The 24,592-nt window shown below is 42.0% G+C and overlaps 2 protein-coding genes across 15 annotated transcripts in view; both read right to left on the bottom strand.

Moving 5' to 3' along the window:
• Positions 1-4,099: 4,099 nt before the first annotated feature.
• On the bottom strand, positions 4,100-18,535 carry LOC115133123 (SIN3-HDAC complex-associated factor-like). 3 transcript variants are annotated; one of them, XM_065021669.1, is made up of 7 exons: positions 18,399-18,535; positions 15,392-15,977; positions 10,253-10,380; positions 9,571-9,670; positions 9,206-9,320; positions 8,826-8,976; positions 4,100-8,522 (listed from the first exon to the last, which is right to left on the bottom strand). In XM_065021669.1, exons 2-7 carry the CDS (start codon positions 15,476-15,478, stop codon positions 8,333-8,335), a joined length of 771 nt encoding a protein of 256 aa, XP_064877741.1. In that variant the 5' UTR covers positions 15,479-15,977; positions 18,399-18,535; the 3' UTR covers positions 4,100-8,332. The 3 variants fall into 3 exon arrangements, with proteins under 3 accessions (XP_064877741.1, XP_029521890.1, XP_029521891.1); XM_029666030.2 differs by lacking the exon at positions 18,399-18,535 and having other exon boundaries at positions 15,392-15,578; positions 15,878-18,391; XM_029666031.2 differs by lacking the exon at positions 15,392-15,977 and having other exon boundaries at positions 18,399-18,533.
• A 743-nt stretch (positions 18,536-19,278) lies between these two features.
• Positions 19,279-24,592, bottom strand: part of LOC115133124 (DENN domain-containing protein 5B-like) — a 76,311-nt gene continuing 70,997 nt past the window's right edge. For all 12 annotated transcript variants that reach the window (XM_065021670.1, XM_065021678.1, XM_065021673.1 and 9 more), the window contains 3 exons: positions 23,268-23,394; positions 22,437-22,611; positions 19,279-22,232 (listed from right to left, as the gene is read on the bottom strand). In XM_065021670.1, coding sequence (XP_064877742.1) covers positions 22,049-22,232; positions 22,437-22,611; positions 23,268-23,394 — 486 coding nt within the window. In that variant the 3' untranslated portion in view covers positions 19,279-22,048. The remainder of the gene's footprint in view (positions 22,233-22,436; positions 22,612-23,267; positions 23,395-24,592) is intronic.

Consider the following 24,592-nt stretch of genomic DNA (forward strand, 5'->3'; position numbering starts at 1 on the left):
TACCTTTCTATACCCAAACATTGAGGGAGTTCGATTAGGCGTAATTGCTATGGCCCGTGACTTGAATGTGCAAAAGCGGGGAGGGGCAACAGTCTCAAATTGAACAGTAATCTGTTCCGCTCTATTTTCTACAAAATATATGTTCGAATTTTCAAGTTTGTTTTAATTGGAAATGCAGATAAAGCCTTTTTATCAAACGCTTTTGTGCAACAACAAAAACAATTACTTTTGCATGTGAAAACATAGTCCTACTGCTCATTAGTCCTACTCCACCTGCTTAACCTACCCATTTTAATTTTGAGCCCACTTCGCTGTCGGCCAAAATAGGGGACCTGGCTCACGCCTGGGAGGCAGTCTGGTTCCAAAACGAAAATAATCAAACCCGGTTCACCGGGGAAGTTCCGTGGCATTAATCGAATTCCCTTATTGGGACTGCTGGGGTGCAGAAAATCGACGTGACATCATATAGCACCTGATTTGCACGCGCATCCACATCCAACACCCCAATTTAGGACTGGGCGATTAATCGTATAAACTGTTTATAGGACCGGTTTGGATTTTTACCATTTTAATGTTTAGTTTGTTAAATGTCGTAATTATAACTGAGAACGTACTAGCACAGCCAAAGACACTTTATTGTATTTTACTCAGTGTTGGGACCATAGACATTATTGGGACAGTTTCCGAAGCGGGAGAAAAAGCTTAGAAATCGGTTCAAAATAAGAATTGCCATTAAATTAATACAAAATACATTGTCACAGAGGGACTAGTCACCGAAAGGTTGCAAGATCGAATCCCCTAGCCGACAAGCTAAAAATCTGTCATTCTGCCACAGAACAAGGCAGTTATCTCGCTGTTCCTAGGCCTGTTCATGCATTGCCTTCTGACTGTATTCATCCCCCTTGACTTATTCCATATGTTGTGTTTGTCAGAATTCAAAATGGATGACATAAAAATAAAAATCTCACCCAACGCATTTTTTTTGAAATTTTAGTAAATATATTGAAAGTGAAATACAGAAATATCTATAAGTATTCACACCCCCATGTCAATACATGTTAGAATCACCTTTGGAAGTGATTACAGCTGTCTTTCGGGGGTAAGTCTAAGAGCTTTTCATAACTGGATTGTACAATATTTTTACATTATTCTTTTAAAAAATTATTCAGGCTCTGTCAAGGTGGTTGTTGATCATTACTAGACAGCCATTTTTTAATCTTGCCATAGATTTTCAAACAGATTTAAGTCAAAACTGTAACTAAGCCACAGGAACATCAACGTTGTTTTGGTAAGCAACTCGTATATTTGGCCTGTTTTTCCTTTTAACTCTGTCATGTAGGTTAGTTTGTATTGTGGAGTAACTACAATGTTGATCCATTCTCAATTTTTGCCGATCACAGCCATTTAACTGTTTTAAAATCACCGTTGGCCTCATGGTGAAATCCCTGAACAGTTTCCTTCTTCTGCAACTGAGTTAGGAAGGACATCTGTATCTTTGTAGTGACTGGGTATTGATACGTCATCCAACGTGTAATTAATAACTTCACCATTATCAAAGGGATATTCAATGAATGTTGTTTTATTTGTGCCTATCTACCAATATGTGCCCTTCATTGTGAGACATTGGAAAACCTCTCTGGTCTTTGTGGTTGAATCTGTGTTAGAAATGTACTGCTCGACTGAGGGACTTTACAGATAATTGTATGTGTGGGGTACAGAGATAAGGTAGTCATAAAAAACAGTTCATATAAGGAAATCAGTCAATTTAAATAAATTCACTAGGCCCTAATCTATGGATTTCATATGACTGGGCAGGGGTGCAGCCATGAGTGGGCCTTGGAGGGCACAGGCCCACCCACTTGGCAGCCAGGCCCAGGGAATCAGAATGAGTCTTTCCCCACAAAACAGCTTTATTACAGAAAAAAATATTCCTCAGCACCCTCCGACAGACGAAGAAGCCAGATGTGGAGGTACTGCGCTGGCGTGGTTACACGTGTTCTGCAGTTGTGAGGCCTGTTGGAAGTACTGACAAATTCTCTAAAACGACATTGGAGGCAGCTTATGGTAGAGAAATGAACATGTACTGCCAAATTCTCTAAAACGACATTGGAGGCAGCTTATGGTAGAGAAATGAACATTAAATTACAGTGGGGCAAAAAAGTATTTAGTCAGCCACCAATTGTGCAAGTTCTCCCACTTAAAAAGATGAGAGAGGCCTGTAATTTTCATCATAGGTACACTTCAACTATGACAGACAAAATGAGGAGAAAAAATCCAGAAAATCACATTGTAGGATTTTTAATTAATTAATTTGCAAATTATGGTGGAAAATAAGTATTTGGCCACCTACAAACAAGCAAGATTTCTGGCTCTCACAGACCTGTAACTTCTTCTTTAAGAAGCTCCTCTGTCCTCCACTCGTTACCTGTATTAATGGCACCTGTTTAAACTTGTTATCAGTATAAAAGACACCTGTCCACAAACTCAAACAGTCACACTCCAAACTCCACTATGGCCGAGACCAAAGAGCTGTCAAAGGACACCAGAAACAAAATTGTAGACCTGCACCAGGCTGGGAAGACTGAATCTGCAATAGGTAAGCAGCTTGGTTTGAAGAAATCAACTGTGGGAGCAAATATTAGGAAATGGAAGACATACAAGACCACTGATAATCTCCCTCGATCTGGGGCTCCACGCAAGATCTCACCCCGTGGGGTCAAAATGATCACAAGAATGGTGAGCAAAAATCCCAGAACCACACGGGGGGACCTAGTGAATGACCTGCAGAGAGCTGGGAACAAAGTAACAAAGCCTACCATCAGTAACACACTATGCCGCCAGGGACTCAAATCCTGCAGTGCCAGACGTGTCCCCCTGCTTAAGCCAGTACATGTCCAGGCCCGTCTGAAGTTTGCTAGAGAGCATTTGGATAATCCAGAAGAAGATTGGAAGAATGTCATATGGTCAGATGAAACCAAAATAGAACTTTTTGGTAAAAACCCAACTCGTCGTGTTTGGAGGACAAAGAATGCTGAGTTGCATCCAAAGAACACCATACCTACTGTGAAGCATGGGGGTGGAAACATCATGCTTTGGGGCTGTTTTTCTGCAAAGGGACCAGGACGACTGATCCATGTAAAGGAAAGAATGAATGGGGCCATGTATCGTCAGATTTTGAGTGAAAACCTCCTTCCGTCAGCAAGGGCATTGAAGATGAAATGTGGCTGGGTCTTTCAGCATGACAATGATCCCAAACACACCGCCCGGGCAACGAAGGAATGGTTTCGTAAGAAGCATTTCAAGGTCCTGGAGTGTCCTAGCCAGTCTCCAGATCTCAACCCCATAGAAAATCTTTGGAGGGAGTTGAAAGTCTGTGTTGCCCAGCAACAGCCCCAAAACATCACTGCTCTAGAGATCTGCATGGAGGAATGGGCCAAAATACCAGCAACAGTGTGAAAACCTTGTGAATACTTACAGAAAACATTTGACCTCTGTCATTGCCAACAAAGGGTATATAACAAAGTATTGAGATAAACTTTTGTTATTGACTTATTTTCCACCATAATTTGCACATTTTAAAGTGTCATTTTATCCCCAGCACAAGGTGTACCTGTGTAATGATCATGCGGTTTAATCAGCTTGTTGATATGCCACACCTGTCAGGTGGATGGATTATCTTTGCAAAGGAGAAATGCTCACTAACAGAGATGTAAACAAATTTGTACTCAAGAAAAATACACTTTTTGTGCATATTGAACTTTTTTTTTTTGTCAGGTCATGAAACACGGGAACACTTTACATGTTGCACTTATATGTTTGTTCAGTGTAAATTAAGCACATCTTTACTACTGAACTTATTTGGGCTTACCATGAAAGGGGTTCACTACTTAGATGCAAGACATTTTAGCTTTTCATTTGTTAGGCTGTAACAAAAATGTGGAACAAGTAAAGGGGTGTGAATACTTTCTGAAGGCACCATATCTAGGGGGCCTGACTTCCAGGGGGGGGGGACCCAAACTCTTCCCCTTCCTTTAGGTGATCAAAATAACCCTGTGTAGCACACCACCCCCCACAAGGTTCAAAATAACAGTACACAATCTTCATTTTTACAGATTTAATTAGACACCAATTTAAGATTACCACAGATATAGTTCCATAAAACGACACATTACGTTGACAGACTTAGGCTACTGCAGTTCAAATAACGAAAAATAAAGACAAACACCCACAGCGACATACATAAGTTACAGACATTGTCAAATACATGCATATTAAGTAGGCCTAGTGTTAAAATACATTATGGTGGCCCTCAAGTCGAACATCTTGATCAGCCTGTAAAACCAAGAGTATCCACCACCTTTCCTAGGTACTTCACCGTTGCTTGGGAAATTTCACTCAATACTACCACATCATTCAAATATGCCTCTGAATTTTCCAGAACACGTAGAATGATTTGCATAAACCTTTTTAAACTACCACTCAGGGGCTGGCCAGAAACATCTGTGGAGGCACCGTAGAGAAGAGTTGGTCAACAACCTAGACAAGGTTGGTGAATCATAAAAAATAAAATAAAAATATCCCTTAAATGCATATGACAGTTGATTACCGTTAACTAAACAGCTAGAGACTAGCCTACTTCACACAATACATCATTATTCAAAAATGTATATGATCTGAAAAACATGGTTTGTTTGAGGATGATGACAGATGGTTTTACTATAAAAACACAAACCATGTCAAAACAGGGCATCTTCTCGTGGGCAATAAAGGAAATATACTTGAACTTTTAAGATTCTACATGGTTGCTACAAAATTGGCAACAATCAGTGTTCATCACTCAGGCTATAGCAATAATTGAGGCTTTAAATATGGCCTCCAATTAGAATGTTTAGTTAGAAACAACATTGTAGTTAAATACAAACAATATAAACATTTGGGCTACACACCACAGCCATTACATTTCTATACAAGCACCTTTTGGACTCTGTTGAACCAGTTTGGTTGGTGGAAAGAGGCCTAATGAATGCAGGTGTGCACCATTTATACTAGGAATGGCCCTGCCTCTTTCCAGGTGGTCGTTATTGGGTTTTTGATTACTCCCGATGACACACACACCTTTATAATACAGTATGATAGTAATATTCTATGGCTAATATAGACCGTCTTCATGATGGCTGGTTCAGACAGTATAGTGGAAGTACAATCATTGTACTCGTCCTCTTTCAATTTCATTATAGTTAAAGTTGTACTTTTTAGCCATGCTATTGTATCCTTGGATTAAAAGGGACAAAGCTTCAAGAAGGTTCATGGCTTTTGTGTAAAGATACATTTATTTCAAAACAATTAGGCATATTCCAGAGATTGAGAAAAATGTGACTGATTCCCAAACTAGACAAACTACATTTAATGAACAAGTTTAAATTCAAATGTGTATAAAAATACAAAAATGTGTTTTGAGAAATAATTGGGACTTTCCAAGACAAATAACAGTGCATATCCACCACGTGAGTAGCACTACCACATACAATAAGCACATTTTACAGCCGTATAGGAGATCTCAGGAGAATTACACCTAGTTTGGTTACAAACATAATCTATGAATAATAGTATAGTTTTGATACAATCCATATCACAGTATATGGCAACATTTTACATAATGTGAATTGAATACTATTGGCCCTCTACTTTAATAGAACAAATTTATGACAGTTACAGGAGAAAGTTATAAAATAAACAACCCAAAAAAATTATACAAGCGCATACAAATAAATTAACAGAGCAATGACCACTTTCCCTAACATTCAATCAAACCTGAAGATTAGAGGAATCTAAAGGAACATCACTTTTTATATATAGTCCCATGTCTGATGCCTTTATACATAAATACATTACAAATAGGGTTCTGTAGTAAAGCTTTGATCAAACCATGGTGACCATCTGTATGTTGAAATAGCTGCCATCATACAGAGTACAAAACATTAGGAACACCTTCCTAATATTGAGTTGCACCTCCTTTTGCCCTCAGAACAGCCTCAATTATTCAGGGCATGGACTATACAAGAAGTCAAAAGCTTTCCACAGGGATGCCGGCCCATGTTGACTCCAATAGTTCCCATAGTTGTGTCAAGTTGGCTGGATGTCCTTCGGTTGGTGGACTATTCTTGATACACACGGGAACCTGTTGAGCATGAAAACCCCAGCAGCGTTGCAGTTCTTGACACAAACCAGAGCACCTGGCACCTACTACCATACCCCATTCAAACAAACTTTAATCTTTTGTCTCACCCATTCACCCCCTGAATGACACACATACCCAATCTATATTTCAATTGTCTCGAGGATTTAAAAAAATCCTTATTTAACCTGTTTCCCCGTAATCTACATTGATTGAAGTGTACTTAACAGGTGACAATAAGAGATCATAGTTTTCACCTGGTCTGTCGGTCATGGAAAGAGGAAGTGTTTTGTACACTCAGTGCTAATATTAACCAGATGCAGAGAATAAAATACGATCAATTGAGCACGAGTTCACACAATAATGAGTATGCGTTAATTTGGCATGTGAGCTTTCACGTCTAGATACTAACTGAACAAATACATGGACAGAGCTCTACAATACCCCCCCAATATGCAATGTTGATACAGGCTCTAGTCTATTTCACTGACATGGGGAATAAAAAGCTTAGAAATGAAATGTCTGTTTCAGAAAATATTACCATGGTTTAAGAATATTTAAATTACATGAACAGTAGTGGATAGGGCAGGAGGTACAGAACTTGAAAAGACATTTCTTGAAATAAGTGACGACAAAAGTAGCCTACATGAGGGATGTTGGAGGGGCTTTCTCGGTTAACGTCATGTACTGACAATTGTATAGAACCACCCTCAATATCCATGAGACATATATAACAATACTAAGAACAATATTTTTTGCGATCTATTCATTACATTGTAGCCCCCCCCCCCCCCCTTATATACACAAAAATATTCAGAGCTGTACAGTATTTGCGCCAGAGGCCAAGTGGCAGACGAAAATAGTGTTATTATTTCACCACTAACATCATGCAAAAGATGTAGACGGATTTGTACAACTTATCGCGCAGGACTCGAAAAGTTCTGGAAAGGCAGCAAACTTAAAGCACAATTAAAGGGCATCAAAATTCTCAATAGGAGAAAACCAGGGAAGCTTTTTGGTTGGCCCACTCGCCAGTCTTTTCTTGACATCATAAGAGGGTCCATAGGCCTTGTTCCATTTAGCACCATAGCCCCTTCCCGGAACCCCGTTTGTGTTCAAAGAACTAAAAAGGAATAAATAAGTGTCCACTATACCGTCACCTTCAGATATGCTCTAAGGGGCTAGGAAACTAAATGGAACTGGTCTGTAGACTGAGATAGGAAGTGTTCAAAAAGTGCTGCTCCAAGGTCAGTTTGTGGGTTTTTAGCTTATATTGGTTCAGGTGAGGACTGGCGATCGAGAGCGCTATAGGGCACACTATAGGCTCCCTCAAACGTTTGAATGTGCTTTGTATGTACATCCAAAGACACGGAACAATATCACTGGCCTTACATATTACAATATCAAATGTTAAATTGTGCACTGGAAAGAGTATAGTATTAATATATCAGAGAGTACACCCGGTGCACAATCAAGGCTGGATATGACATTGGTTGTGTAGACGTGTCCCTTTAACAAAGAAACCTCAAAGAATAAGGCTCTGGTCAGATTTTTTTTTAAAAACAGCTGAATTGCTTCCCACACCTCTGACAAATTGATTTTGCCAAATTTCTACAGCTTTACCCTTTATTAGGAGTCTGATCAATGACCATGTTGATTAAGGGAAGGACAAGCTAAATAAAAGAGAATAAATCCTTTCAGAAAGTGACCAGACCCAGTGTGTGTATGGGGTACAGGACAGGAGAAGGCAGAGTGTGGAAGGCTGTTCTCTATCCTAATGGATATGGCTCTATCCTACTACAAAAAGGTACAGTTCCAGAGGTCTCCATTTCTCATACAGCTTTAGTGGATCCAGCATTTTATATTGAAAACAAATTGTGAATATTCACAATCTCATAGCACTCAGAGAGAAGGGGGGAGGCAAGAGTCCATCATTGTTAACAGATGTAAAATTACAAACCTTGCCCTCCTGGTACAGAACGCAACATTTTAGAAGTAGTCCAGCTGCCCTTGAATAGAAAGCAATCCCAGAAGACTGTCTTGAGAGCGCTCCAGAACGTCATAAAATCCCAACGGTCTCCACCTGACTTCTGTAGAGTGTCATGTGATTTCTCTGTGAGACATTATGACATCAAATCCCCACTGTTCCTCCGCCCCTCATCTTTGACCTGGGGGAGTGAGTGGGATGTTCGGTGGCGTGGGGCTCATCACGTTCGCCCTGCTCGCCTGTGCTTCCTCCTCTGGCTCATGCTGTTGTTTCTTCTGGCAGCAGGGCTTATAGAGGTGGGGGTCTAAGAGTACCTCTCCGAAGCGTCCCTTGTAGATGATGCCACAGCACACCTTCTGCCTAAAACCCACAGAGGACGGTCAAGACAGCAAAGCACTATAGTGAGAGAGTAAACCAAACCAAACAAATGTGCCATGAAGGAGGATTAAATGGGGCTATGGAGTTAATTATGCATTAAAATTAGGAATAACAGCATCTGAACCAAAACTGGTTGAGTATAACATGGGTTCATTTGGGTACACCGTAGCAAGGCACTTCGCAACAGAAAAATGGTTTCTCATTGGAAAAGTTCAGGTAGTTCCTCATTAGTTTCTGTCCGTTTGGGGCCTGATAAATGACCGATTCCACCATCCTAGCCATTACCTTTTCCAGTAGGTGAGGTCCAGGAAAGAGAAGACTGGCGAGTGGGTGGCACCAGGTGAGAGTTCCATGTCCGAGCCCTCGTCTGATTGGTTGCTGTAGCTGGGAGAATGGGCAGGGGAGGCACTGGAGGTGGTGCTGTGGGCGTCAGAGTCTGTGGGGGGCAGGGCACAATCAGAAACTCATCTCAACTTATTCATAACATAGCAGGCACGGTACAGGTAAACATCTGTAATATGAAATATCAATCAAGGTCTCTTGTTTCACAGCCCTTTAGGCAGGACAAATAATGGAGAGAAGAGTTGAGATCCATTTACTTTTGAAACCCAAAAGTTAACACTGCACAAGGCAGCATAGCCGAGCACAGAGTATCATCTGCTTACTGAGTCTCTTGAGCTCCTTCTGCACTCGGCTGATCTGGCTTGGCCTGGCTCTATTCATCTTCTTGGACCTCACGGTCATCTTCCAGCTCGACCCGGAACCTTTAGCATCAACAACCTGTGACACGGGAGAGAAGGGTTGAGTGACAGATGGGTGGATGTCTGCTTCCAAGGTAACTGCATAAATGTATAGAGTGGCCTATAGGGCAGCAAATAAACAATGTACTGTAGCTAAGGAAAAGCGGTTATTATATGCCTACAGGTGTTACGTCAGTCACTCCCAGTAATAGTGTTGTTTAAGACTTATATGGAATAGTGAGAGTGGATGGGAGTAGGACGGAGTATGGATGGATTCTGAGAGGCCTTACGTGATTCCAGTTCTTTATGGAGCCAGCTGGGAGTTTCTTCCACCTTTTCACCAGGAGAACACAGGCATTACAGATCTCCCCAAAACGCACCTCACTCAGCCTGGAGGGAAAATTATAGGGGAGAAAGAATGAATGATGACAGCCTTGAAGCTCAGCGTATGGTTATTATGATCCCTGCTCCAGTCAGTGCGAGTCGGTCAGAGCTATTTTCTGCTAGAACGCTTCTCCTGTTGACTTACGTCACCGGTTACCATAGCAATGAACCGACGCATACTGGCCCGGCCAATAGCGGAGAGGCAAAGTGACAAGGTGAGGACGTAAAACTTTCAATTCTGGTTTCATACAAAAATACTTATTTAATGAGATGAAAAGGGAAATGTGTCCTAGTTTGATAAATAATTATTTTACCCAAGGAGTTTAAGTTATTGCACTGGGAGTTAAAACAAAACTGTTTCCAAAACGAAATGAACATCTAATTGCATTACAGTGACTTAATAGTCATGAGAATGAACACTGACAAGAATCCTAAAACAATGACAATTTCTGTATTGTCCAAATCTGACAGAAAGTCTGAAGGCCTCAGACCTCTCTACCCCCAGAGTTAAGCTGCAGAGTGAGGCTAAGAGCTAGATCTGCCCAGGGTCTGGGTCTGAGCCAGGGTATAGAGGAGTGGTCCACTCACCCAAAGCAGCTGTGAAAGTCCCGCTCATAGCGCTTGCTGTCGGTGAAGCGGGAGCTGGAGGACTTGGCCCGACAGATACAGCAACCGCCTAGGCTCCGGTACATCTTGGGCTTATGGAAGCCAAACATCTGGAACACACAGGATGGGGGAAATTAAGCAAATGATAACTTACATAGATATCTTTGTAATAATCTGTGGATATGATATGTAATCTGGCCAGGATTATGATGACACACCTGTCTATTTCATGGAGGATAGCTTACTCACTGATTCAACACTATACAGGTAGGTTGAGTGTTTTTATTCAAAAGGTCCACTGTTCATAAGAGTTAACAGTCCTAGAACCATCTCATGAGAGTTCAGTTCACAACAGCATGGAAGAAGTCGTCATAATTCACACACATGGCTGTAAACTACATACAAGGACTGTTAATTTTTCCGAATTTGAAAAGTTTAAAAACTGTCCTGCGACTCCTGTCCAAACAAACAAAAGCAACTCTTGAAGAATGACTACAAGTGGCAAGTAGTTTCTTACATGTCAGTCAGGAGGCTAGCTGCTGGCAGAGACTTCTATACCAGCTGATATATAGATCTATTGCACACACACTTCAAGTCAGAAGTTTAACAACACCCAGATTGGAGTCATTAAAAACTTGTTTTTCAACCACTCCAAATTTTTTGTTAACCAACTATAGTTTTGGCAAGTCTGTTAGGACATCTACTTTGAGCATGACAAGTCATTTTCCGACAATTGTTTGACAGATTATTTCACTGTGTCGCAATTCTAGTGGGTCAGAAGTTCACATTACACTAAGTTCACTGTGCCTTAAAACAGCTTGGAAAAATGTAATGGCTTTAGAAGCTTCCGATAGGCTAATTGACATCATTTGAGGTGTACCTGTGTATGTATTTCAAGGACTACCTTCAAACTCAATGCCTCTTTGCTTGACATCATGGTAAAAATAAAAATCAGCCACAACTTTGGAAGTATGCTTGGGATCATTGTCCATTTGGAAGACCCCTTTGCAACCAAGCTTTAGCTTCCTGACTGATGTCTTGAGATGTTGCTTCAATATATCCACGTCATTTTCCTCCCTCATGATGTCATCTATTTTGTGAAGTGCACCAGTCCCTCCTGCAGCAAAGCACCCCCACAACATGATTCTGCCACCCCCGTGCTTTACGGTTGGGATGGTGTTCTTCGGCTTGCAAGACTCCCCCTTTTCCATCCAAACATAACGATGGTCATTATGGCAAAACAGTTCCATTTTTGTTTCATCCGACCAGAGGACATTTCTCCAAAAAGTACAGTATTTGTCCCCATGTGCAAACCGTAGTCTGGTTTCTTTATGGCGTTTTTTGAGCAGTGGCTTCTTCCTTGCGGAGCGGCCTTTCTGGTTATGTCAATATAGGACTCGTTTTACTGTGGATATAGATACTTTTGTACCAGTTTCCTCCAGCATCTTCACAAGGTCCTTTGCTGTTGTTCTGGGATTGATTTGCACTTTTCGCACCAAAGTACATTCATCTCTAGGAGACAGAACGTGTCTCCTTCCTGAGCAGTATGACGGCTGTGTGGTCCCATGGTGTTTATACTTGCGAAGAGGCACTGGGTTTGAAGGTAGGCCTTGAAATACATCCACAGGTACACCTCCAATTGATTCAAATTATGTCAATTAGCATATCAGAAGCTTCTAACGCCATAACATAATTTTCTGGAATTTTCCAAGCTGTTTAAAGGCAGTCAACTTAGTGTATGTAAACTTCTGACCCACTGGAATTGTGATAGTGAATTATAAGTGAAATAATCTGTGTAAACAATTGTTAAAATTACTTGTGTCATGCACAAAGTAGATGTCCTAATTGACTTAAAACAAGTTTTAATGACTCCAACCTAAGTGTATGTAAACTTCAACTGTGGAATATACACTGCTCAAAAAAATAAAGGGAACACTTTAAACAACACAATCGAACTCCAAGTCAATCACACTTCTGTGAAATCAAACTGTCCACTTAGGAAGCAACACTGATTGACAATACATTTCACATGCTGTTGTGCAAATGGAAGACAACAGGTGGAAATTATAGGCAATTAGCAAGACAAGAAGGTTTTCTGTGTCTGTCAGCGTAGTGTCCAGAGCATGGAGGCGCTACCAGGAGACAGGCCAGTACATCAGGAGACATGGAGGGCAACAACCCAGCAGCAGGACCGCTACATCCACCTTTGTGCAAGGAGGAGCAGGAGGAGCACTGCCAGAGCCCTGCAAAATGACCTCCAGCAGGCAACAAATGTGCATGTGTCTGCTCAAACAGTCAGAAACAGACTCCATGAGGGTGGTATGAGGGCCCGACGTCCACAGGTGGGGGTTGTGCTTACAGCCCAACACCGTGCAGGACGTTTGTCATTTGCCAGAGAACACCAAGATTGCCAAATTTGCCACTGGCGCCCTGTGCTCTATACAGATGAAAGCAGGTTCACACTGAGCACATGTGACAGACGTGAGTCTGGAGACGCCGTGGAGAACGTTCTGCTGCCTGCAACATCCTCCAGCATGACCGGTTTGGCAGTGGGTCAGTCATGGTGTGGGGTGGCATAGCCCTCCAAGTGCTCGCCAGAGGTAGCCTGACCGCCGTTAGGTACTGAGATGAGATCCTCAGACCACCTTGTGAGACCATATGCTGGTGTGGTTGGCCCTGGGTTCCTCCTAATGCAAGACCTCATGTAGCGGGAGTGTGTCAGCAGTTCCTGCAAGAGGAAGGCATTGATGCTATGGACTGGCCCGCCCGTTCCCCAGACCTGAATCCAATTGAGCACATCTGGGACATCATGTCTCGCTCCATCCACCAACTCCACGTTGCACCACAGACTGTCCAGGAGTTGGCGGATGCTTTAGTCCAGGTCTGGAAGGAGATCCCTCAGGAGACCATCCGCCACCTCATCAGGAGCATGCCCAGGCGTTGTTGTAGGGAGGTCATACAGGCACGTGGAGGCCACACACACTACTGAGCCTCATTGACTTGTTTTAAGGACATTACATCAAAGTTGGATCAGCCTGTAGTGTGGTTTTCCACTTTAATTTTGAGTGTGACTCCAAATCCAGACCTCCATGGGTTGATACATTTGATTTCTATTGATAATTTGTGTGATTTTGTTGTCAGCACATTCAACTATGTAAAGAAAAAAGTATTTAATAAGAATATTTCATTCAGATCTAGGATGTGTTATTTTAGTGTTCCCTTTATTTTTTTGAGCAGTATATATACACACACAAACTAAGTAGGGTTGCACATTTTTGGGAATATTCAGAGGTGGAAACTTTCTGTGGGAATATATGCAAATGAATATTAATACCATTTAAATGACGATGTTTTATGCACTGGATCCATGTACCATATGGAGACAAACAAACATTCTCATAAGTAGACATCATTGCAAATGATTAAATCCTTCCAATAGAAATAAAAAAATTGTTTAGTTACAAATTGAACTTGATTCAGATGAGTTGACTCTTCACATGGGATGATCTCACTGAACAAAGGGGAATGTTGAATGATCCATGATCCATCACATCTCCCAAAAACGTTTTTAAAATGATAGTCTAGAAACTAAAGCTTTGGCTGTCTTCCTCTCAGGCTTCCATGTCTTCTCCCTGGACGTCCACCTCTTGAACAGACTGAGGCCTCAACTTCACCGTCCCTTTCCAACCTTGAGGATGGCTCATTGTCAGGCTCAAAAAAGCCTCAAATTTTCCCAGATGGCCAACAAATTTTCAACCCTTGTATTGGTCAGCCTGCTGCGTGCTTTGGTGTGTGTGTTCTAAAAACAAGGACCAGTTGCTCGCTGAGGTTGGTGGGATTTGGAGGCAACAGGGGAAAGAGCCTCAGGGCCACAGTCCCTTCCACCAGGTGGCTGATGAGATATGATGGCAAGACTGCCATATTGCATCTCCGTCCCAAAGCCCTTGCTTGGAAGTGTACTTCGCCAGAATGCCAAGAACCTTGCCCTCATCCAGACCAAGGTGCCAAAACACAGTAGCGATGACACCATAAGCCTGCACCAGACAGGATGCTCTTGCCAGCATACTTAGGGTCCAACATATACGCTGCGGCATGTATGGGCTTCAGGCAGAAGTCTTCACGCTTAATTTCTTCTGTTACATCTTCAAGCAGAGTCTGAACATCAGACAGGATGGCATCGTCTCCCTCAATCCGTGCAATGGCTACTGCTATAGGTTTCAGGAAGTTTGCTGCTTTACCACCCTCTCCCAAAACGCATCATCCAGGAGGATCCTCTTGATGGGGCTGTGCATATTGGCAGACTGATTCGGCCATTTCTTGGAGACTCCTTCCCCTCCAGGAGACTGTCAAACATGATGACAACACCACCCCAACAGGTGTTGCTAGGCAGCTTCAATGTGGTGATCTTATTTTTCTCACTTTGCTTGGTGAGGTAGATTGCGGCTATAACTTGATGACCCTTCACATAACTAACCATTTCCTTTCCTATCGTGTAGAGTGTATACATTGTCTTCAGTGCCATGATGTCCTTGAGGAGCAGATTCAATGTAGGAGCAGCACAGCCAATGGGTGTGATGTGAGGGAAGGAGTCCTCCACTTTAGACCAAGCCGCCTTCATGTTCGCAGCATTGTCCGTCACCAGTGAAAATACCTTCTGTGGTCCAAGGTCATTGATGACTGCCTTCAGCTCATCTGCAATGTAAAGACTGATGTCTGTTGTCCCTTGTGTCTGTGCTCTTGTAAAATACTGGTTGGGTGGATATGATGTAGTCAATTATTCCTTGCCCACCAGCATTCGACCACACATCAGAGGTGTTTACTATACAGTCCACTTTCTCTATGATTTGCTTGACCTTCACTTGAACTCTGCAACCAGCCAATGAATGAAAAAGCATGTCTGGTTGGAGGGGTGTATGCTGGGCAAAGAACTTTCAGAAATCTCTTCCAATACACATTGTCTGTGAGCATCAGAGGTGAACCAGTTGCATACACAGTTCAAGCAAGACATTCATCAGCATTTCTCTGACTACGTTCCTCCATTGAGTCAAACAAACTTCTGATTCCAGGAGGACCATGAGCTGTTGCTATCGTTAAGGTGTCTGTCTGATTCATCATTTTCACCTTGAATAGAAGTAGAGGGACTTTGTCAGAGGTTGCTTGTTGTGAGCGCTGGGGGAACTTTATGCACTTGGCCAGATGATTCTGCATCTTTCACATATGATTTCACACAGCATTTGCAAATGTACACAGCTTTCCTTCTATATTAGCTGCAGTGAAATGTCGCCACACATCAGTGCCTGTGGCATTTCTGTAAAAAGACAAAAAAGTTTTAATAAACTCAAATACAATTCCATGTACAGATAAATAGTTAAGCAGTTAGATTAAACAACTCCTTTGTAAGATAAACGTTTTAAAATGAAACATGCATGGAAACCGGTGAATTAACACGCATGGTTTCAGGCTCAAGCAAGCTAAAACCCACATGGTAGAAAAATCTAACTAGCAGAAATTGTTAAGTTATAAATGATCAAAACACACTTTGCTAGTTAAGAAAAAAAAAATTGTCAAAATATATTCACCCCACCCAGTATCGTAATCAAAACTTACCAGAAAGCATGTAGTCCTCCAGTGCAGTAGTGTGGGCTCAATAGCATATCATTGTCTGCAAGATCTTGAGAATCAGCTGTACATATGATGGAAGAATGCACTGTGCATGCAGAGGGTTGCAATTGGGGATCGTTTAACTAGAATATGCCACAAGACCTAGAATTGCCTTATGTATCCCACAACAAAAATTCACTGTTATAAACTAACTTTTTGGATACATTTTTGCAAAATTCCCTGGCTTAACTTCCCATGGACATTTTCTGGAAAGTTTCTGACCCTTTGCAACCCTACTACTAAGTCCTCATAACTTTGCTATAAAGAGAGTAAGTAGGCTACTGAGAGAAAGTGGTGTGGCTGAGGCATGTGCAATTGCATGCAAGAGAACGCAAAGACAGAGAGGATGCACTCAGAGGTTAGTACAGTGGATCCAAAACTTGGGAGTCAGTGCCTCATTTGGGGCGGTCCCCTGAGAATCTAAATAATATTCTCAAAAAAGTTAAAAGCTTAAAAAAACATGTTTTAAATTCAAATATCTTCCCTTATAGGCCTACATTAAAATGCAATCAATAAATACAGTTGTATAAAATGTAATAAATTCTAATTTCATCCGATGCTAAAGTATGAATAATTTCTCACATTTCCCAGCTTAACATTACAATTGTATAGCTAATAAGCTGTATTTGTAGATTGACTGAGGTGAAACAACCTACAGCAGCCAAGATAATGGATGGAGTCATTTTTGCTGTTCTCCAAACAGCATTCTGGAGTGTTTTAGTTGTATAGAAAAGCAGTACATGGATATGGCCCTGTTCATGCATTACTATGAACATAATATACAGTCATAGGCCTGCGTCACACAATGCTGTGGAGACGAGCCCCCTTAACGCTAGCATTGCATCCCAGACAGAGAACTAGGATATCCGTCATCACGTCAATGAGACCAGAACAGGACAGCCTGGCCATGTACAGCGACGCTGTTATGCAACCGCAGTGCTGATGCAACGAAAAGCCATGTGGTCCTGACACCCTATGGCAGGGTTGCGGGCATGTGGCAGCATCCATGTGATGCTCAAATGTCAGTGGTCACAGAGCCGATTATGATATGAAAATCGATAAAAGGGAGTTGATACATCGTGATTGAGGCTGTGTTTCATCATGCAAAAATGTTAAGCTAAAGACGGTGAACTGAATAGCCTACTTAGAAACAACAAATATCACACCGTAAAAGCCATAAATATGGTCAGTGGGACTGGTCGTAAATCTTGAACAGCACAAACGATTGTATAATACCAGCTCTGACGTAGGGCCTATTGCCTAACTCGAAAATGGCAACATGCTTCGAAGGATGCAGGCGGGCGGCATGGTGCCGACTGTACACTGAACCCGTGGTGTTGCTTGCGAAATTTACTACGATCAAAATATCTGCTTTGAATCGTTTTCTTCATCAATAATTAGATCAAATGTAACAACCACTGCATTGCCGACTGGTTTATTGAATATTTTGTTTGTTTGTTTAAAAGCCCTACATGCGTCGAAAATGTACATCGATCATTACCACCCACGGAGAAAGCATGGTCCCCTCTGGTTCCCACGCAGCATCCATATTAAGACACAATTTGACCAGCTTACGAGTACGAATGCTGCTTCAAAGAGTTCGTAAAACAACTACTTGATACAAAGTGTCACTTAACACCGCATCTTTCTGCATGACTAAGTCTCTGTTTCCCGAATAATTATGCGTCAATGGGAAGGTTCCAAACTCATAACCGGACTGTAAACATGCACATTTTCAGAGAAGCTGTTTGCTACTTACATTTAGGAATTGTATTAATACAAGTGTGAAATAAAGGATATAAGACCCGAACAGTCGATGTATGCAAACAAGTTCCAGGGTTGAACAATATTGAAAGGAGACCCAGTGGCATGTTTGGCGCAGAGCCACACACCCACATGTCACTCAAACGACACCCAGTCTTGCACTCAGATTGGAATTGTCATTTGATAAATCACAACGAAATTGTTAACTCGCAGTCAAATAGCCTACACCGTTTGCATGTAAGGTTTTGTTGATGCGGAAGTATGGGGTATTTTGAAAACGAAACCAGCCTACATAACATCAATAAGTTAACTGAAAAAACAATACATCTAACTAAATTAAAACAGTGCGGGTTACAATGGTTGAGTTGCACAGAAACAAACATTTGTAGGACTAGTCCTGATCTAGGAATGTGAGCATTCCTTGTCACCGGACACCAAATGCCAAGCAGAAGAAAGGAGCGCGCATATTAACACGAATACAATTCCCAGTGCTTGTCATTGGCTGCCAAACACTGAAGTAAAACACATTAGTTAACTCATCAAAAAGTTCAAAACAATTTAGGATATTAAAAAAAAGGTTTTCATAGCTTACCGATATATTTAACCACGTTAAATAGCCTACATCCTCGAATAACTTCAGCACATAGTGTGAAGATTATTTTAAATATAATTGGTTGTCTGTTTGTCAAAGTAATGTCCTTACCTTGAGTTACAGTCAATGATGAATGAGTTGTAAATATGATAAAAGACGTCGTTAGTAGGCTATTTAAACGCATGTAACAATGAATACACCGTTCGGATGTTTCCGTTTTACATGCGTGTCTGGGGGAGAATCTCAAATGTATTAACTCGCGTCCTCTCTCCTCACCTCCTTTTCAAAACCCATTGGAGGAAAATGTCGGAGGGACGAGACCTCTGGCTTTCTCATCCAATGGGTTTTGAGGAGAGCAAGAGAGGACGCGAGGAGCGCACATTTGCGATTCTCCCAGGAGTATTATAAATGTTTACGCATGCGCGTTTGGCAACTCCACCATTTTCTGATTTTCTTCAATCAAACCAATTTACATACGAAACTGACGTTTGGACTGCGTCTGCATTGTTTTGCCCATACAAGGAGGGGAATTACGCGGGAAATGGGGGGGGTCCAGTTGAAATCTGTGCGCTGTGAATCGAAGAAAGGAGGCGTGACTACTAAAAAATATAGTGGCAGCATGTCTGTAGGTAGGCTACGTGTGGTACGTGGAGCACAGTAGATCGTTAGACTATTATTTTGAAGGAAAAAACAGTAAATAATGCGTATTTTGAAATAAGTAGTAAAAATGCAATAAACAAAAAATGAAAATGTAATTCAACTAGAAAATAGTCGTAAAATAACAGGATGTATTTAAAAAATAATTGTTTTGGTAGTGAAACAGGAATCAGAAGTTGCTCAATGAGTAAAACGTTAAATTGTTTACCATTGAATTCTCATGAGGATCAGATGTCATCTCCAACCATAGAGGTGATTCAGTATCACAATGGACATGTATTTTTACCTGAGGGCTGGGCGCGCACACACACACACACACACACGCACTAAACAGTTTAACATATTGAGCAAATGTTTAATGAAGCGCATCATAAATATCAGAACAGAACAGTGATCATTGACTCTTATATGGACATAGGACTCCATTCATTACATGATCTCCTCCCACTGGACATACAGTTTACGTCTGCACTTGTGGGAAAGAAAAGGTTCAGTAGTCGCATTGCCTACCTGGTAACATTAGGACGGGGGGGGGGGGGGGGGGTGTCACACAGGTTTATGTAACAAAGACAGAAGTAAAGTACAGGACTACTGAATGAGTCTAGCTGTAGCAGTGTGTTAAGAGAAAGTATACAGCCGAATAGCAGAGCACACCGCATGAAGTAAGCACTTTAGGAGATGCAAAGAGGGACCCTATTCTCTCTCCACTAGACAGACACCTTTCTCACAGCAATGCACTAAAAACACCTATACATATGGTCGATCATCCTCCTACGTTTGTGGCTTCTTATACATACAGGTAGATAGGTTTGTTATTGTTGGAATCCGTGATACATAAGACAGTAGGAACCTAGTCGCAGGACCAAACTGTGAATGTTACAGAAGGAAAGTCACAAGGATCAACATACAGAATGAAATGTCCAAATATTTCACAGGTGGCTCTTTGCCCCGGTCGCAAACAGTGTCTCAAAGTTTCTTGATCACTACCACAGTTTCTAAGAATAAATACATCAAATCAGAACATTAAAAACAAATGCTCTGTCCTTTTCTGGGTTAATACTGGAGAAAAAAACAAACCATAAGTACTGTGGTTGAAACACTGAGTTAAAATTGTGATTAGGAATCTGTCAGTTGTTTTCCCTTTTGGTTGGGTTCAAATCCATTGTCTGGTATTTTGATCACCCTTTTTTTAGTACACATGCATAAACGTCATATTTACACTTGTTGTTACAGAAATATAGGAACATGTTCATCAAGGTTGATTGAAAAAGTGGCAAGAGATCTATTTTAGATTGAAAAATACAACCAGCTAGAAATAGTCCCAGAAGGAGTTAACACAGAAAAGAACCACTTATCATAGGAAGGTTTGAGGCATTTATGATAAATACATCATTAGGGGTCGTATGGTTAGGTTCTTATTGCAATTGTTTTATATTCCACTGTATTTCACATGAATCACATTAAATAAGGGGCTGGAACATTTCAATACCACACAGTGATGCTTGTCAAGATTAGGAAACTGTCCTAAAATGTCAATTTGAGATCAATAATCACACAGATCTGACAGACCACACACACACACACAAACTGTGCATGACAGAAACCAGGATGAAATTGAATTCATTGACCATTACAATTCATAATGTAAAAATAACAGAAGACATTCACTGAGTGTACAAAACATTACCAACACCTGCTCTTTCCATGACAGACTGACCAGGTGAATCCAGGTGAAAGCTATGATCCCTTATTGATGTCACTTGTTAAATCCACTTCAATCAGTGTAGATAAAGGGGAAGAAACAGGTTAAACAATGATTTTTAAGCCTTGAGACAATTGAGATATGGATTATATACGTGTGCAATTCAGAAGGTGAATGTGCAAGACAAAATATTTACAGTTCTTTGAAGGTATGGTAGCAGGTGCCAGGCGCTCTGGTTCGTGTCAAGAACTGCAATACTGCTGGGTTTTTCACGCTCAACAGTTTCCCATGTGTATCAAGAATGGTCCACCACCCAAAGGACATCCAGCCAACTTGACAACTGTGGGAAGCATTGTAGTCAACATGTGGAACATTTCACGCCTTGTATAGTCCATGCCCCGATGAATTCAGGCTGTTCTGAGGGCAAAAGGGGGAGGTGCCCCAAATCTCAATATTAGGAAGGTGTTCTTAATGGTTTTGGACACTCTGTACATACACACGCACACACGCAGTTTGAAATAGGGTCAGGTCAATGCCGGTAATTTGGTTGGAATGTCCACGCAACCCTAGAAAAGCCGCTGTCCTCCTAGGAAAGACTTATCCAATCCAGTGCAGTGGTTGTGTCCACCAAGATCTGCTAGCCAATCTCAAAGCAGAGCAAATGTTCAGTCCAACACAGTAGGTGAATCCAGTCCAACAGAGAAATGAGCCAACATCCAATCAAAAATCTGTGTTACACACACCTCAGTGTAGTGCTGAAAGCAGATGAATCCAGTTCTCCTTTCCTTTGTTGTCATCTTCATCCAAATGATGAGGTTTCACCCACAGATATTCCTAGTGCAGAGACTATGGAGAGGCAGCAGGGGCAAACAGTCACCTTCTGTTTTGGTTTCCTTTTTCCTGGCTGACTATGATCCACAGGCATGCTTGCTAACGCTAGCTGAAGTTGGAGCAGGATCCAGCAGACAGAGAGATAGGATCTCCATCACACAGGCTAAGTGTCCATTGAAGAGCTACCTACAGTGGGCTACACACATCTAGCACATAGTGGAACATCCATGGGTTTTCTTTAAAAACGGTCCCTTCTTACTAAATATCAAAAAGGATCGTTTTCAAAACCACAAACTACGTAATAATAATACTGCATCATCACTCAATGATCCAAAGCCCAAGCTTCTGCTCTGCAGCAGTGGAATCGATTGCTTTGGTAGCGAACCATCTCGTCTCTTTACATAGTCCTCACTTCCTACTTCCTCCCTATGAGGTGACTTTTCCCAGAGTGAATCAGCTGAAGCATGCCTCAACAACAACAACAGTGAAAGGGCAAAAGGGAACCGAGCAAGGGTTTGTGGGTAATGTAGTCACGGGCTGGGTGGTTTCCCAGCAGGCTGTGCGGTAAGGGTTAAAGGTCGATGCCCTTGACAAGCGAGGCCTCCAGGGTGATGGGGAAGTCGTGGAGGGTCTGCAGGACAGCGATGAGAGCGTTGACTGTGGTCCGGTCCCGCAGCAGAGCAGACTCCTCGTACATCCGCTGGATCACTGGACACTCCACCAACAGAGGGAGCCACTGAATCAGCAGACGATCTCTACATAGATAGATAGGAGCGAGAGAGAGAGAAGATCATTAGGAGTATGTTTGCTAAACAGCTGGTTCCATGTCACCAATGAGACTTTTCAGAAGTGTGATGTTGATTCCCAATACAGCCCTCTGGATGCTTTGTGCCAATAACAACTACAGCACAGTTCAGCAGCCCCGCCTCTGTCTCACTGTGTGTGAGTGGCGCCCTCACCTGGCCCCCAGGCAGACAAGCAGCTGGAACTTGCCGTCCTTGCCAATGTTCCTGGGCGAGGAGTTGATGGCACTGACATAGTGACAGAGAGAGACACAGGTCAGGCCCAGGGGCTCAGCAGTCTCCTGCATGTCCCCCATCTGGTCTGCTGACTCCATGTAAGCCACCGCCTTCTCTGTAGAGGGGGAGAGGAGGAGATATGTTAGGCAGGTGGGAGCAGAGGAGGAGAACAGGAAGAGGAGACATGGAGGTAGGGTCTACTGTAGAAGAACCTTGTAACAACTGCTAAAAAGAGCTTTATATATATATATATACATACACACACACATTTTTTGGATTGATTGATTTAGAGCTAAAAGAGTATGTCTAGTCTACAGGGGTTCACTCTTTCTCCCTCTGTTGTATTTGAACCTTTGATCTGTACAAGTAAAGTGCTCTATGGAAACCATCCTCTCCTCATATCCTTCATCATATCAGTCAAAAGCTGTGTTATGAATATTAATAAGAGGATGAAGCAGCCGTTTCATACGACAGCTGAAGCAGCTACCTGCAGGGTTACTTTGAGTATCAAAGGGACTTTTTAAATGGACTACTTTATTTCCATTGGGGAAGTACAGTATGCGATATCCTAGTTTTCACCACTAGAGGGAAGCCTATCACAAAGATCTAGAATCCTACCATAAAGATGGACAGCGGGTGCACGTTTAGCACCTTCATAGAAGAAGAATAACCCCTGAATCCATCTCAATGCATCATACGGAGGGAGAAATGTGTGGTATTTCTAGGTCATTCCACTAGATGGAGGCAGCGGTGTGTAGGTAGGCCACTCACCCACAAAGTCCCAGACAAAGACAGTCTTCTGGAAGAGGCGGGCGGACTTGAAGCCGTTGTGGAAGAACAGCTCCAGAGCCCCGACCAGACCGACCTCACCACACAGCAGGATGGTCAGACTGCCCCTCTGGAGAGGAGGAGGGAGGGAGTGTTTCAGATAGAGACCTGTAGTATCATTTCATTAACCTTTGAGACTAAAAAAAGGTACCGTTTGTTGATTCGCAACACTACCCGTTTGAAGCACCAACTAGAAACAGTGAAATGTTCACTTAAAATCAACACAACATTCCCTTTATTCTCCTCAACGGGCGGCAGGGTAGCCTAGTGGTTAGAGCATTGGACTAGTAACGTAAGTTCAAATCCCCGAGCTGACAAGGTACAAAATCTGTCGTTCTTCCCTTGAACAGGCAGTTAACCCACTGTTCCTAGGCCGTCATTGAAAATAAGAATTTGTTCTTAACTGACTTGCCTAGTAAAATAAAGGTAAAATGTTTTTAAAAAGAAACACTGTTGTCATATTCCCCCTCACAGACTTATCCAGCCTATGACAGTGTAGAGCATTTATAAAGACCTTTATTAGCTGCGGCTAATGCTATACTATTCCTCCAGTTAAACTAATGTAGATGCTGAGTTAACGGCTCTCTCCAGGGGTTTAGACTGGCTTCAAGTTTTATTAGTCAGATATACGGGATACGCATGGTGTACATTGTCCAATGAAATGCTTACTTGCAAGGTCCTTCTCGACAACGCAACAACAATAAGAAATAGTAAAAGATAAGAATACGAACATAAAGTAAATAGCAGTAGAATAGAATAAACATTTTAGCATAAGAATGATACAGGAAGGCACCATTTTTAGTATAATATTTCCATGTGTATTGGAGAAGGGGCAGATGGGGGGCCACTGTATAAATGTAGCAGTATAATAAGAGTCTGGTAGCAGCAGTTGTGATGATTGATTAAGTGCAGAGAAACAGCAGGTGGTCAGTCCACTTCAAGTGTTCAGCAGTCTGCTGTCTCATAGAGAGAAACTGTCTCTGAGCCTGTTGGTATCAGACCTCAGAGAGAGCGAGAGAGAGCGAGAGAGAGCGGGAGGGAGGGGGAGGGAGAGAGAGAAAAGCCGGAGGGGAGCACAGAGAGAGTAATTCTACAGAGAGAATAAGAGTATATTTAAAGAGAGAGTGTGCAGACAGGGGGTTGAAGGGATTGTTAAGCACTAGAATGAGTTCATCGTGTTTATAATGAAAGAGAAACAGCATCTGCTCTCTGTCCTGACATCCTTCCCAGACAGAGCACCTCAGAGAGACTATTAACCTGCCAGATGA

Source organism: Oncorhynchus nerka, linkage group LG8 (genome assembly GCF_034236695.1).
Source record: "Oncorhynchus nerka isolate Pitt River linkage group LG8, Oner_Uvic_2.0, whole genome shotgun sequence".
Classification (NCBI taxonomy): Eukaryota; Metazoa; Chordata; class Actinopteri; order Salmoniformes; family Salmonidae; genus Oncorhynchus; species Oncorhynchus nerka.